Consider the following 14,134-nt stretch of genomic DNA (forward strand, 5'->3'; position numbering starts at 1 on the left):
ATCCTTGCCAGGACCTTTCCTGGCACACTGAGGAGTGAGATGCCCCTGTAGTTGTTACAGTCTGTGCGGTCCCCCTTCTTAAAAAGGGGGACCACCAGGGCATCCTTCCAATCCTGCGGAACCCGTCCAGTGGTCCAGACTGTTGTTATGATGTCATATAGGGCAGTCTGTGCACAAACGCCACCCTCCCTCAGCATTTCGCTTGGGAGATCATCTCTGCCCGCTGCCTTTCCTGGTCTCAGACTCCGGATCACCTTCAGTAGTTCCTCAACAGATGGCACCTCAGCCAGCCACTCACAGGGGGTGAATTCTTCAATATTTGAGGCACCGCAGCCTCAGCAGGGTCATCCTCACTTTGTGCCACGATGTTTTCCTGGCTGATGGATTTTCCCTCCCCCAGGACCTCACAGAAATGCTCAGCACCATCATCACCACCCTCATCGCCCATCACCACCGTCACCACATCTCCCCATCGTCTCACCTGGTCTCCTTTTGGGCCTGGTGGCCCAGCAGGTCCCATGGGGCCTATATCTCCCTGTGATGCACCACGCACACACACACGAGAGAGAGATGTCAGTCACCTCCTTGTCACTCTTCTATCGCTACGACTACCACGGGCACTCGTCCCGTGAACTTCACTCGTTGATTCCTCCACCCGTGTTGAGGACTCTGAACGTCTCAACAACTCACTCACTCACTCACCCACTCACCAGTTCACTCACTCACCCACTCACCAGCTCACTCACTCACCCACTCGCTCACCTACCCAGCCGCCACACTGCAAGTCACAACAACAACACTCACTCACTCACCAGCTCGCTCACTCACTCACTCACCACCTCACTCACTCACTCACCCACTCACAAACTCACTCACCCACTCACCAACTCACTCACTCACCCACTCACCAACTCACTCACTCACCCACTCACCCACTCACCAACTCACTCACTCACCAATTCACTCACTCACCCACTCACCAACTCACTCACTCACCCACTCACCAGCTTGCTCACTCAATCACTCACCAACTCGCTCACCCACCCAGTCCCCACACTGAAGGTCACAACAACTCACTCACTCACTCACCAACTCACCAACTCGCTCACTCACCCAGCCGCCACACTGCTAGTCACAACAACTCACTCACTCACCCACTCACCTACTCGCTCACCCACCCAGTGTTAGTGTCAGCGTTAGTGTTAGTGTCAGCGTTAGTGTTAGTTCCAGTGTTAGTGTCAGCGTTAGTGTCAGTGGCAGTGTTAGTGGCAGTGTTAGTGGCAGTGTTAGTGCCAGTGTTAGTGTCAGCGTTAGTGTCAGCGTTAGTGTCAGCGTTAGTGTTAGTTCCAGTGTTAGTGTCAGCGTTAGTGTCAGTGGCAGTGTTAGTGTTAGTTCCAGTGTTAGTGTCAGCGTTAGTGTCAGTGGCAGTGTTAGTGTTAGTTCCAGTGTTAGTGTCAGCGTTAGTGTCAGTGGCAGTGTTAGTGGCAGTGTTAGTGGCAGTGTTAGTGCCAGTGTTAGTGTCAGCGTTAGTGTCAGCGTTAGTGTCAGCGTTAGTGTTAGTTCCAGTGTTAGTGTCAGCGTTAGTGTCAGTGGCAGTGTTAGTGTTAGTGACAGTGTTAGTGACAGTGTTAGTGGCAGTGTTAGTGGCAGTGTTAGTGCTAATGTTAGTGTCAGCGTTAGTGTTAGCGTTAGTGTCAGCGTTAGTGTTAGTTCCAGTGTTAGTATCAGCGTTAGTGTCAGTGGCAGTGTTAGTGTTAGTGACAGTGTTAGTGACAGTGTTAGTGGCAGTGTTAGTGCTAGTGTTAGTGTCAGCGTTAGTGTTAGTGCTAGTGGCAGTGTTAGTGGCAGTGTTAGTGGCAGTGTTAGTGTTAGTGACAGTGTTAGTGACAGTGTTAATGTTAGTGGCAGTGTTAGTGGCCGTGTTAGTGTTAGTGGCAGTGTTAGTGGCAGTGTTAGTGTCAGCGTTAGTGTTAGTGGCAGTGTTAGTGTCAGCGTTAGTGTTAGTGGCAGTGTTAGTGGCAGTGTTAGTGTTAGTGGCAGTGTTAGTGGCAGTGTTAGTGCTAGTGTTAGTGTCAGCGTTAGTGTTAGTGGCAGTGTTAGTGTTAGTGACAGTGTTAGTGTCAGCGTTAGTGGCAGTGTTAGTGGCAGTGTTAGTGCTAGTGTTAGTGGCAGTGTTAGTGGCAGTGTTAGTGCTAGTGTTAGTGGCAGTGTTAGTGTTATTGCTAGTGTTAGTGGCAGTGTTAGTGGCAGTGTTAGTGTCAGCGTTAGTGTTACAACTCACCGGGTGGCCATCCACACCAGCAGAGCCCTGGTGCATGCAGGCACCATGCACACGCACACATACACACACACACGCACACATACACACACACACGCACACATACACACACACGGCTATGCATTCACAGACACATACATGCAAATTCAGATGCATGTGCATGCACCCACGTGATGCGCTTACAGGTTAGTTTGGAGAATCGGTGAAGTATGGGTCGGTGTAAATCAAGCTATGTGTGTGTGTGTGTGCGTCCACGTGTGTGTGCGTCCACGTGTGTGTGTGTCCACGTGTGTGTATACGTGTGTGTGTGGACACGTGTGTGTGTGTGGACACGTGTGTGTGCGTCCACGCGTGTGTCCACGTGTGTGTGTCTACGTGTGTGTGTGGACACGTGTGTGTGGACACGTGTGTGTGCGTCCACGCGTGTGTCCACGTGTGTGTGTCTACGTGTGTGTGTGGACACGTGTGTGTGTGTGTGGACACGTGTGTATACGTGTGGCACCTGCGTCTATCCCGTGACCTCTTGCCGGCGGGCGTTGGACGCGTCACGTGGCCTCAACGTGCACATAGCCTGGCACTTGTTGTTGTTGTTGTGTACGCGGAGACCAGTGGAGCGGCAGTCGTAGTGGTTCGTGTGCTGCGCTACGAATCCAGCGACCCGTAGTTCGATTCCCGATCACGTGACTATCATCTGAACCCGGTCCCCTGGGCTTCCGCGAGGTCGACTCAGCCTTAAAATGAGTACCTGGTGCGGTGTGTGTAGGAAACAGCAGCACTGGGGGAGACAAAGGCGGCCGGGGCTTGGTCCTTGGTGTTTGCCACGCACCCCATTCGCGTGCCGTGCCGGCCTTCACAGGTGCCGCTCGTGAACAGCACTTGCCCGAACAATCTTTGTTGGAAGCTATCCTACGGGGGAACTTTGTAGGATGGGGATGGCTTCGTCGTATTTGTTTGTGTTCGGGTGATGTTGTTGACCTTTTGCGTACTCCGCACTCTCTCCTCGTGATTTTGTTCGTTTGTACTGCTTGTTGTTGTAACGATCTTACCCGCCCCAAACCGGACATTCGTGAAAAAGGAGCTTAGTACAGACACGGGCAACGTACGGCCCGTTGGTCTTTTTAATCCGGCTCGCCGAACTTGTCCAAGTAATATTATTATCATTATTATTATTAATTTTTTCCTTTCTCCTGCCATGCCGCCATTCCCACATTAGATGGCGCACTTTAAACCGGGAGTGTGGTGATTGGTTTGGGCGCAAGCCTCAGATGTTTTCGTGATGTTTGATCAGTCCGTGTTCGAGCAATTTGTTCAATTGCCTCGCAAATAAACGCTTTGCTACCTGTTGAAGGCCAAATCCTTTCACGTAATGATTTTTGACACGTCATTTATATTAGTTCACACATTTACACTCCGTCCATCTGCTCCTGGCCCGGCCCCTCTGTCGAATTCTAGAACCCACTGTGGCCCGCGAGTCAAAACATGTGCCCACCCCTGGCTTAGTGGCTCATCGGATTGCTCCAGCACTGCTATTGTGACGTGTGTGCATCACGTGGTCTCTCACCGGGAGCCCCAGGGGGCCCCGCTCCCCCTTGGCCCCCACCTCCCCGTCGCGTCCCTTCTCCCCGTCCAATCCGTGCTCGCCCTGCGCACCACGTGATTCCGCGTCATTAGCATACATCAGTCATGAGCATCCCACTTCATTGGCACGTGTCACTCAATAATCGCCATCGTCATCGGCCATTGGGCCGTCCGTAAATGACGTCACGCGATTTTTGGCCCCCCACCCCCCGCGTCACACGGCGTCACAAAAAGTCCGAACCCCCCCCCCACTCAAATATGACGTCACAAACCTCTGCCCCCCCCCCCCAAAAAAATATATAAAACATGCTTCAAATCGCTTTAAAACTATTGTCATTGTAGTTGCGTATTTAATGTGGCGCTGTACTCTGATGTTGTAGGAGAAAACATTTATTAAAAAAAAAAGTCTATTTAATTAAGCAGAACGTGTTGTGTCAATATTTATTTATAAAGTTGCGAATTTTAATGCGACGTCACATTTCTCAAACCCCTCCCCCCCCTCCTCCCTCGTCACACATCGTCACAAATGTCTGACCCCACCACCACCCCCCCCTAGGTGCGTGACGTCACGGCCCCCATGGTCAATCCACTGCTGGATATCGGTTTCAGGCTCAGGCCACGTGGATGTTTTCTCCGGGTCCTGCGGGGTTTTCGCCTCCACGTTTAGAGTCAACGTGGCTGCTGCTAAACTTTCCCACGTGGTGGTGATTTCAGTTTTCAGTTTCATTTATTTGGTGAAGAGCCCCGCGAGCCCTTCGGCTCTTGAGTCGGGTGCTAACCGCGACAAACAAGAAACACGAACAAGACGAACATCTTCAAGTGACTGCGTGTGGCTTTGTGCAAAACAGAAAAAAATCCTGGGCCAAAAACAGCAAAAAATATTTCAGAAAAAGCACCGTACACCACCAAAGCTGTGTGCAAAAAAATCCCAGTGGGATGCAAGTCAAACAACAACAACAACAACAACCACAACTAAGATTAAGGCCATCAGTCTAACTCCGTACCACAACAAACAAACGTGGCCAAACAAAAAAAAAACGTTTTCAAAATCACCCCAAAAAAGCCATAAATGTGATGATGATGAGCCACACTTCATTATAAGACCTCCTTTGCCAGTAACGAGATATAGGAATAGGTTTTACCCTTTTAACTGGCACAAAAACTGACACCTTTATGCAAGGCATCATGTTTGCAATAACCACAACACAAGCAGTCAAAATGCAAACAAAAAAGACAACTCTGATAATAATATTGGCACTGTCCTTGAATTTGATTGGTCCACACCCGAGACGGCTTTTCTTAGAGCCCAGTCTCCATTGGTGGTGGACCAGAAGACGCCAAAAGGCGTACAACTCAAAAACAGCGCCACTATCAGAGTATTGAGGGCTCGGGGTGAGCATTTACATTATGAGACCTCCTTTGCCAGAAACAAGATATAGGAATAGGTTTTACCCTTTTAACTGGCACAAAAACTGACACCTTTATTCAAGGCATCATGTTTGCAATAACCACAACACAAGCAGTCAAAATGCAAACAAAAGAGACAACTCTGATAATAATATGCAGAGTTGTCTCTTTTGTTTGCATTTTGACTGCTTGTGTTGTGGTTATTGCAAACATGATGCCTTGAATAAAGGTGTCAGTTTTTGTGCCAGTTAAAAGGGTAAAACCCATTACTATGAGCCACACTTCGTTCAGCTATCATTTGTGGGCAGGTCGCTTCTGAAAGGGAAGCTTAATAGCCGAGTGGGCTTCACCTGGTAAGATTACAAAAACAATGTGTTTAGTTTTATTTGTATATTTTAAATTATTTATTTACCTTTCCTATTACTTTGCACTCCTAATGTGTTTTCATTGTTTGTTATTGTCACGTTCTTACCCGCCCCTCCTGGGCTAATACAATTCCTCCAGCATGAATAAATATTCTACTTCTTGCACCGAATTTGTTGTCGTTTGCCCTCCACCACCCGACGAGCTCGTCAGGGCCAATGTAGCACTCACTGACCGGGACAGCTCCACCCCCTCCTGCTCCCCCTCCTCCCCCTCCTCCCCCTCCTCCTCCTCCCCCTCCTCCCCCTCCTCCTACACCTCCACCCCCTCCTGCTCCCCCTCCTCCTCCCCCTCTTCCTCCCCCTCCTCCTCCCCCTCCTGCCCCCCTCCTCCTCCTCCCCCTCCTCTTCCTCCTCCTCCTCCTCCCCCTCTTCCTCCTACCCCCTCCTCCTGCCCCCCTCTTCTCCCTCCTCCTCAATCCGCGCTGACCGGCGTGGTGAAGTATGGTCAAATAACGCTCGTGGTGGGGGGAGGGGGGGTGGAGGGGAGCGTTATCCAGCAGTGGATTGAACATGGCTGTGTGGTTGAGTCGGTATCCCACTCACCTTGGGTCCAGGAAGGCCCTGGGTGGGGAGTGGGGAGGGGGGGGGTGGAGGACGGGGTCGAGGGGAGGGGTGACAGAGGGCAGTGGGAGAATTTGACATCAAAATCTCAGATTTCCTGCTCAGCTGAGACTCATCTCCTGTGTACAGCCCTGCAGAGCCAGTGGTGGAAATGCCACATTACTATGGCAGGGGTTGAGTCTCTCCACCGGGCAACCATTCCACAAATCGGTACCTATTTTATCTACCCCAGTGAGAGGAATGAGGCGTTAACCAGGACCTCCCCTAGGTCGACTCAGCCTCACATGAGTACCTGGTGCAGTGTGTAGTAAACATCGCCACTAGGGAGACAAAGGCGGCCGGGCGTGGTGCTGGCCACCCACCACCTCGTGTGCCGTGCCGGCCTTCATAGGTGCTCGCTAACAGCACTTGCCACCAAAAGTCTGTTAAGGCTATACGGGGGAAATTTGTATGTACGTGTACGCGTGTGTGTACACGTGTGTAAGTGTGTGTGTACACGTGTGTATTTGTATGGGAAGTGTCGAACGCCCGCTGGCAGGAGGTCACGGGGCAGACCCAGCAGGTGCCACGGGTCGACTGACTGAGACGACTGAGATGACTGGCTGATGCACCACCTGTGCCCCCCTACTGTGCCAACTTGCTGTGCTTTAGCCACCCGGCGCCTCAATGTGCACATAGCCTGGCACAAGCGTCGTGGTGACGTCACCGCCACTTAGTGGCGAATGGCGGTTGTTGTTGTTTTTGTATTTGTATGTACGTATGTAAACGTGTGCATATGTGTGTGTGTGCACGCACGTTTACATACTTATATACGTGTGTGTACGCGTGTGTACGCCTGTGTGTACGCGTGTGTGTACGCGTGTGTACGCGTGTGTGTTTGTGTACGCGTGTGTGCGTGTGTACGCGTGTGTGCGTGTGTGTGTACGCGTGTGTGTGTGTGTGTACGCGTGTGTACGCGTGTGTGTGTACGCGTGTGTACGCGTGTGTGTGTATGCGTCTGTACGTGTGTGCTCCACCAAACTCACTGATATCCCGAAGTCTCCCTTATCGCCTTTGGGACCGGAGGGCCCCTGTTTTGGGGGGGGGGCGAGGGGGGGGGAGAAGGGGGGAGGGGGGAGGGGTGAATCAATCACGTGATCCGAAGGGAGCCAGAACACGCCTACCGCAGTTTGATGAGTTATCATGTCTTCATTTAAGAAGACATGATAAGTTATCCAACCAGTTATCCAACCGTGTAATTGTATTCGTGTTTGACAACAACGAGTTGCCGACTTTAGACGTGAAGGACTCACCAGGGCCCCCTCCGGGCCAGCGTCTCCCTGGAACGACACATCATTCATTCATTCATTCGGTGGTGAGTCCTCCACTCGCTCAATTAGCCATGAATGTAAACAGTAATCCCATTACACACTCACTCAATTACACAGTCACTGAAACTGTCATTCAATTACGCACTCAATTAGACATTAATTTAAACAGTCATTCAATTACACACTCAATTAGACATTAATTTAAACAGTCATTCAATTACGCACTCAATTAGACATTAATTTAAACAGTCATTCAATTACACACTCAATTAGACATTAATTTAAACAGTCATTCAATTACACACTCACCCAATTACACAGTCACTGAAAAAGTAATTCAATTACACACTCACTCAATTAGACATTATTTAAACAGTAATTCAATTACACACGCACTCAATTAGACATTATTTTAAACAGTAATTTAATTACACACTCACTCAATTAGACATTATTTTAAACAGTAATTCAATTACACACTCACTCAATTAGACATTATTTTAAACAGTAATTCAATTACACACTCACTCAATTAGACATTAATTTAAACAATAATTCAATTACACACGCACTCAATTAGACAATCATTTAAACAGTAATTCAATTACACAATCATTAAATTATACATTCATTTAAACAGTAATTCAATTACACACTCACTCAATTAGACATTCATTTAAACAGTATTTCAATGACACACTCAATTATCCATTAATGTGAACAGTAATTCAATTGCACACTCAATACGCCATGCATTTAAATAGTCATTCAATTACACACTCACTCAATTAGACATTAATTTAAAAGGTCATTAAATTACACACTCACTCCATTTATCGTTGAAAAGGTGATGAAATTACTCTTCACTCAATTACTCATTAATTTAAAAGGAAATTATTGTTTTCATTGACTCCACTGCTCAATTATTTACTCATTCAATATGTCTATAAATTATTATATTACTCGAGAATTCAATTAAGTAATAGTTCAAATATTCTGTCACTAATTTAGGCTACTGCTTAATGACTCAGGCAACACATCAGCCAATAATTAACTTTCTCATTCGGCCAATCATTAACGTGATTACTCAACATTTGGTCCATCGAACAAATTGATAACTCAATTAATTAATTCACAATCCATTCAGTTATTCAGTTACTCAATCGCTCAGCCGATAATTCACAACAATTGCTCATTCACCCAATTCCTCCACTCATTCAGTCAACCCAACCACTAACTAATTGACCCACTCATTCTTTAATGTATTCACCGACTCAATTACTCATTCGCCCACTAATTCCGACAACCAATCAGAACTCATCATTCCCACGGTCTACCTTCTCTCCCACGGGGCCCTGGAGTCCCGGGAGGCCTGGGGGGCCCTAGGGGAAAGAAGGGGGGGTTATATGTATTGGGTAGGGGTAAATCACGTGTGGGTGTACGCGTGCACGTGTGCGTGTGTCGGGAGCGGAAGTGTAGCGTGTAGCGGTTAGCACGCTGCTACACTACCACCAGTGACGATGATTTGAACCGGTCCTGGGCCTCCCCCAGGTCGACTCAGCCTCAAACGAGTACCTGGAGCGGTGTGTAAACATCGCCACTGGGGAGACAAAGGCGGCCGGGCGTGGTGCTGGCCACCCACCCCCTCGTGTGCCGTGCCGGCCTTGATAGGTGCTGCTCGCTAACAGCACTTGCCCCTACAGTCTGTTAAGGCTACACGGGGGATCTTTTTATTTTTATCTGTTGCGTGTGTACACGTGTGTGTGTGTGTGCATGTGTGTACACATGTGTGTGTGTGCACGTGTGTGTGCACGTGTGTGTGTGTGCACGTGTGCGTGTGCGTGTACACGTGTGCGTGTGCGTGTACACGTGTGCGTGTGTGTGTACATGTGTGTTCATGTGTGTACATGTGTGGGGAGCGGTAGTGTAGCGGTTAGCGCTACGTTGCGCTATGAACCTGGCGACCCGGGTTCGATTCCCGCTCACGGCCAACACCAGTGACGATAATCTGAACCGGTCCCGGGCCTCCCCTAGGTCGACTCAGCCTCAAATGAGTACCTGGTGCGGTGTGTAAACATTGCCACTGGGGAGACAAAGGCGGTCGGGCGTGGTGCTGGCCACCCACCCCCTCGGTGTACCGTTCCGGCCTTCATAGGTGCTCGCTAACAGCACTTGCCCCTACAGTCTGTTAAGGCTATACGGGGGATCTTTGATCTTTGATCTTTGTACACGTGTGTGTATACGTGTGTGTGTATAGCTGTCGGGGAACGGTTAGCGCCCTGTGTCTGTGCCTCCTCTAGGTCGACTCAGCCTTAATTGAGGACCATGTGTGCCGTGCCACCTTTCACCCGTGGTGCTCGCTCACAGCACTTGCCCCTACGGTGTGTTAAAGGCTACCGGGGGGATCTTTGTCCGTGTCGTTGTGTACTGACCTGCACCACGCGTACCCCTGCCTCTCCCTCCAGCACGTGCACAGAGCCGGGCTCACCCTTGGGCCCAACCAAACCCTGGGCACGGACAACACGCACTTCACCAGCCTGATGATGAGTGACGGTGACGGTGGTGATGGCATTGACGGTGACGGTAAGTGCGATGATGATGATGATGGTGGTGTTGGTGATGATTATGATTGTGATGATAATGTCGGTGGTGATGATTGTGGTAATGATGGTGGTGGTGGTGATGATGACGATGCAGATGAGTGTTTCTTCACCAATTGTCAGAGGGGGTTGTTGCCACTTTCGCCGATAAGACGTCGTCAGTGTGAGCGAGGCTCGCCGCAACATTTGAAACCATTGGGGGGTTGTGACAGCAGCAGCACGATGATGATGATGATGGGGGGTGTCTAGGGGTGTCTAGGCTGGTTGGGTGTTGTCGGTGGGGGCCGTGAGTCGTCAGGGGCCGCGCTAAAGGCCACCAGGGGCCCCGCCAGTGGCCCGCAGGGGCCTATGCAATGATGGACGCTCATACAGAGGGTAATTTTGGTGGTGATGGTGGTAGTGATGGTGATGATGGTGGTGATGATGGTAGTGATGGTAGTGATGGTGGTGGTGATGGCAGGGATGGCAGTGATGGTAGTGATGGTGGTGGTGATGGTGGTGGTGATGGTAGTGATGGTGGTAGTGATGGTAGTAATGGTGGTGGTGATGGTAGTAATGGTAGTGATGGTGGTGGTGATGGCAGTGATGGTGGTGGTGATGGTAGTGATGGTAGTGATGTTGGTGGTGATGGTAGTGATGGTGGTGGTGATGGTAGTGATGGTAGTGATGGTGGTGGTGATGGTAGTGATAGGTAGTGATGATGGTGGTGATGGTGGTGATGGTAGTGGTGATGGTGGTGGTGATGGTGGTGATGGTGGTGGTGATGGTAGTGATGGTGGTGATGGTGGTGGTGATGGTAGTGATGGTGGTAGTGATGGTAGTAATGGTGGTGGTGATGGTAGTAATGGTAGTGATGGTGGTGGTGATGGCAGTGATGGCAGTGATGGTAGTGATGGTGGTGGTGATGGTAGTGATGGTAGTGATGTTGGTGGTGATGGTAGTGATGGTGGTGGTGATGGTAGTGATGGTAGTGATGGTGGTGGTGATGGTAGTGATAGGTAGTGATGATGGTGGTGATGGTGGTGATGGTAGTGGTGGTAGTGGTGGTAGTGATGGTGGTGATGGTGGTGATGGTGGTAGTGATGGTAGTGGTAGTAATGGTGGTGGTGGTAGTAATGGTGGTGATGGTAGTGATGATGGTGATGGTAGTGATGATGGTAGTGGTGATGATAGTGATGGTGGTGGTGATGGTAGTGATGATGGTAGTGGTGATGGTAGTGATGATGGTAGTGGTGATGGTAGTGATGATGGTAGTGGTGATGGTAGTGGTGATGGTAGTGGTGATGGTAGTGGTGATGGTAGTGGTAGTGATGGTAGTGATGGTGGTGGTGATGATAGTGATGGTAGTGATGGTGGTGGTGATGGTAGTGATGATGGTAGTGATGATGGTAGTGGTGATGGTAGTGGTAGTGGTAGTGATGATGATGGTGATGGTAGTGATGATGGTAGTGGTGATGGTAGTGGTAGTGATGGTGGTGGTGATGGTAGTGGTAGTGATGATGATGGTCATGGTGCTGGCACCTACTGACCCTGGGCCCGACAACTCCCAGTAGCCCAGGGACTCCAGCATCTCCCTGCACGCACAGAAGAGCACACACGTGGTGGTGATGATGATGGTGATGATGATGATGGTGGTGGTGATGATGGTGGCGATTATGGTGGTAATGGTAATGATGATGGTAGTGGTAATGATGATGGTGGTGATGATTATGGTGATGATGATAATGGGGTTCACCTTTTCTCCAGGTGGCCCAGACAGACCCAACTCTCCTGTCTCTCCCATGTCGCCCTGCACACACACCAAAGACAAAGATCCCCCGTGTAGCCTAAACAGACTGTAGGGGCAAGTGCTGTTAGCGAGCACCTATGAAGGCCGGTAACGGCACACGAGGGGGTGGGTGGCCAACATACCACGCCCGACCGCCTTTGTCTCCCTAGTGACGATGTTTACACACCGCACCAGGTACTCATTTGAGGCTGAGTCGACCTAGGGGAGGCCCGGAACCGGTTAAGATAATCGTCACTGGTGTTGGCCGTGAGCGGGAATCGAACCCGTGTCGCCAGGTTCATAGTGCAGCGTAGCGCTAACCGCTACACTACCGCTCCCCACTACACACACTCACACGTACACACACACACGTGCCACACACGTGCGCACATGTGCACACACACGTGCACACACACACGTACACACACGTGCACACATGTGCACACACACACGTACACACACGTGCACACACACACGTGCACACACGTGCACACACACACGTGCACACACACACGTACACACACACGTGCACACACACACGTACACACACACACGTGCACACACACACGTACACACACGTACACACACACACACGTACACACACACACTTACACGTACACACACACGTACACACACACACACACGTACACACACACACTTACACGTACACACACACGTGCACACACACACACGTGCACACACACACACGTACACACACACACACGTACATACGTACACACACACGTACACACACACACACGTGTACACACTCATAAGGCACCTTGAGTCCAGGGGGGCCCACGGGGCCGGGGGGGCCCTGGATACCAGGGAGACCCAGCTCACCAATGGGGCCCTGTAAACACACACACGTGAACACACGTGTACACATATTAACACGTGAACACACACACGTGAACACACGTGTACACACAGTAACACGTGATCACACACACGTAAACACACGTGTACACACACACACATGTGAACACACACACGTAAACACACGTGTACACACAGTCACACGTGAACACACACACGTGAACACACGTGTACACACAGTAACACGTGAACACACACACGTGAACACACACACGTAAACACACGTGTACACACAGTAACACGTGTACACACAGTAACACGTGAACACACACGTGAACACACACACGTGAACACACATTAACATGTGAACACACACACGTGAACACACGTGTACACACATTAACATGTGAACACACACACGTGAACACACGTGTACACATATTAACATGTGTGCACACACACGTGAACACACGTGTACATATATTAACACGTGTACACACGCGTGAACACACGTGTACACACACGCGTGAACACACGTGTACACATATTGACACGTGAACACACACACGTGAACACACGTGTACACACAGTAACACGTGAACACACACGTGAACACACGTGTACCCATATTAACACGTGTACACACACACGTGAACACACGTGTACACATATTAACACGTGTACACACACACGTGAACACACATGTACACATATTAACACGTGTACACACACACACGTGAACACACATGTACACATATTAACACGTGTACACACACACACGTGAACACACATGTACACATATTAACACGTGTACACACACACACGTGAACACACATGTACACATATTAACACGTGTACACACACACGTGAACACACATGTACACATATTAACACGTGTACACACACACACACGTGAACACACATGTACACATATTAACACGTGTACACACACACACACGTGAACACACATGTACACATATTAACACGTGTACACACACACACGTGAACACACATGTACACATATTAACACGTGTACACACACACACGTGAACACACATGTACACATATTAACACGTGTACACACACACGTGAACACACGTGTACACACACACGTGAACACACGTGTACACATATTAACATGTGTACACATACACACACGTGTACACACATTAACACGTGTACACACACGTGAATACACGTGTACACATATTAACACGTGTACGCACACACACGTGAACACACGTGTACACATATTAACACGTGTACGCACACACACGTGAACACACGTGTACACATATTAACACGTGTACACACACACACGTGAACACACGTGTACACACACGTGTACACACACGTGTACACACACACGTGTACACACACACGTGTAC

At 49.6% G+C, this 14,134-nt stretch overlaps 1 protein-coding gene across 1 annotated transcript in view; it reads right to left on the reverse strand.

The window, feature by feature from the left end:
- Positions 1-480: 480 nt before the first annotated feature.
- Positions 481-14,134, reverse strand: part of LOC116944508 (uncharacterized) — a 64,987-nt gene continuing 51,333 nt past the window's right edge. Inside the window, exons 7-16 of the mRNA XM_076068415.1 lie at positions 12,709-12,780; positions 11,895-11,948; positions 11,689-11,733; positions 9,992-10,066; positions 8,897-8,941; positions 7,542-7,568; positions 7,275-7,319; positions 6,232-6,249; positions 2,282-3,920; positions 481-535 (exon numbers count right to left, since the gene is read on the reverse strand). Coding sequence (XP_075924530.1) covers positions 3,783-3,920; positions 6,232-6,249; positions 7,275-7,319; positions 7,542-7,568; positions 8,897-8,941; positions 9,992-10,066; positions 11,689-11,733; positions 11,895-11,948; positions 12,709-12,780 — 519 coding nt within the window. The 3' untranslated portion in view covers positions 481-535; positions 2,282-3,782. The remainder of the gene's footprint in view (positions 536-2,281; positions 3,921-6,231; positions 6,250-7,274; positions 7,320-7,541; positions 7,569-8,896; positions 8,942-9,991; positions 10,067-11,688; positions 11,734-11,894; positions 11,949-12,708; positions 12,781-14,134) is intronic.

The sequence above is a fragment of the Petromyzon marinus genome, chromosome 21, assembly GCF_048934315.1.
Source record: "Petromyzon marinus isolate PM22_M1 ecotype Great Lakes invasive population chromosome 21, UKy_Petmar_22M1.pri1.0, whole genome shotgun sequence".
Taxonomy (NCBI): domain Eukaryota; kingdom Metazoa; phylum Chordata; class Hyperoartia; order Petromyzontiformes; family Petromyzontidae; genus Petromyzon; species Petromyzon marinus.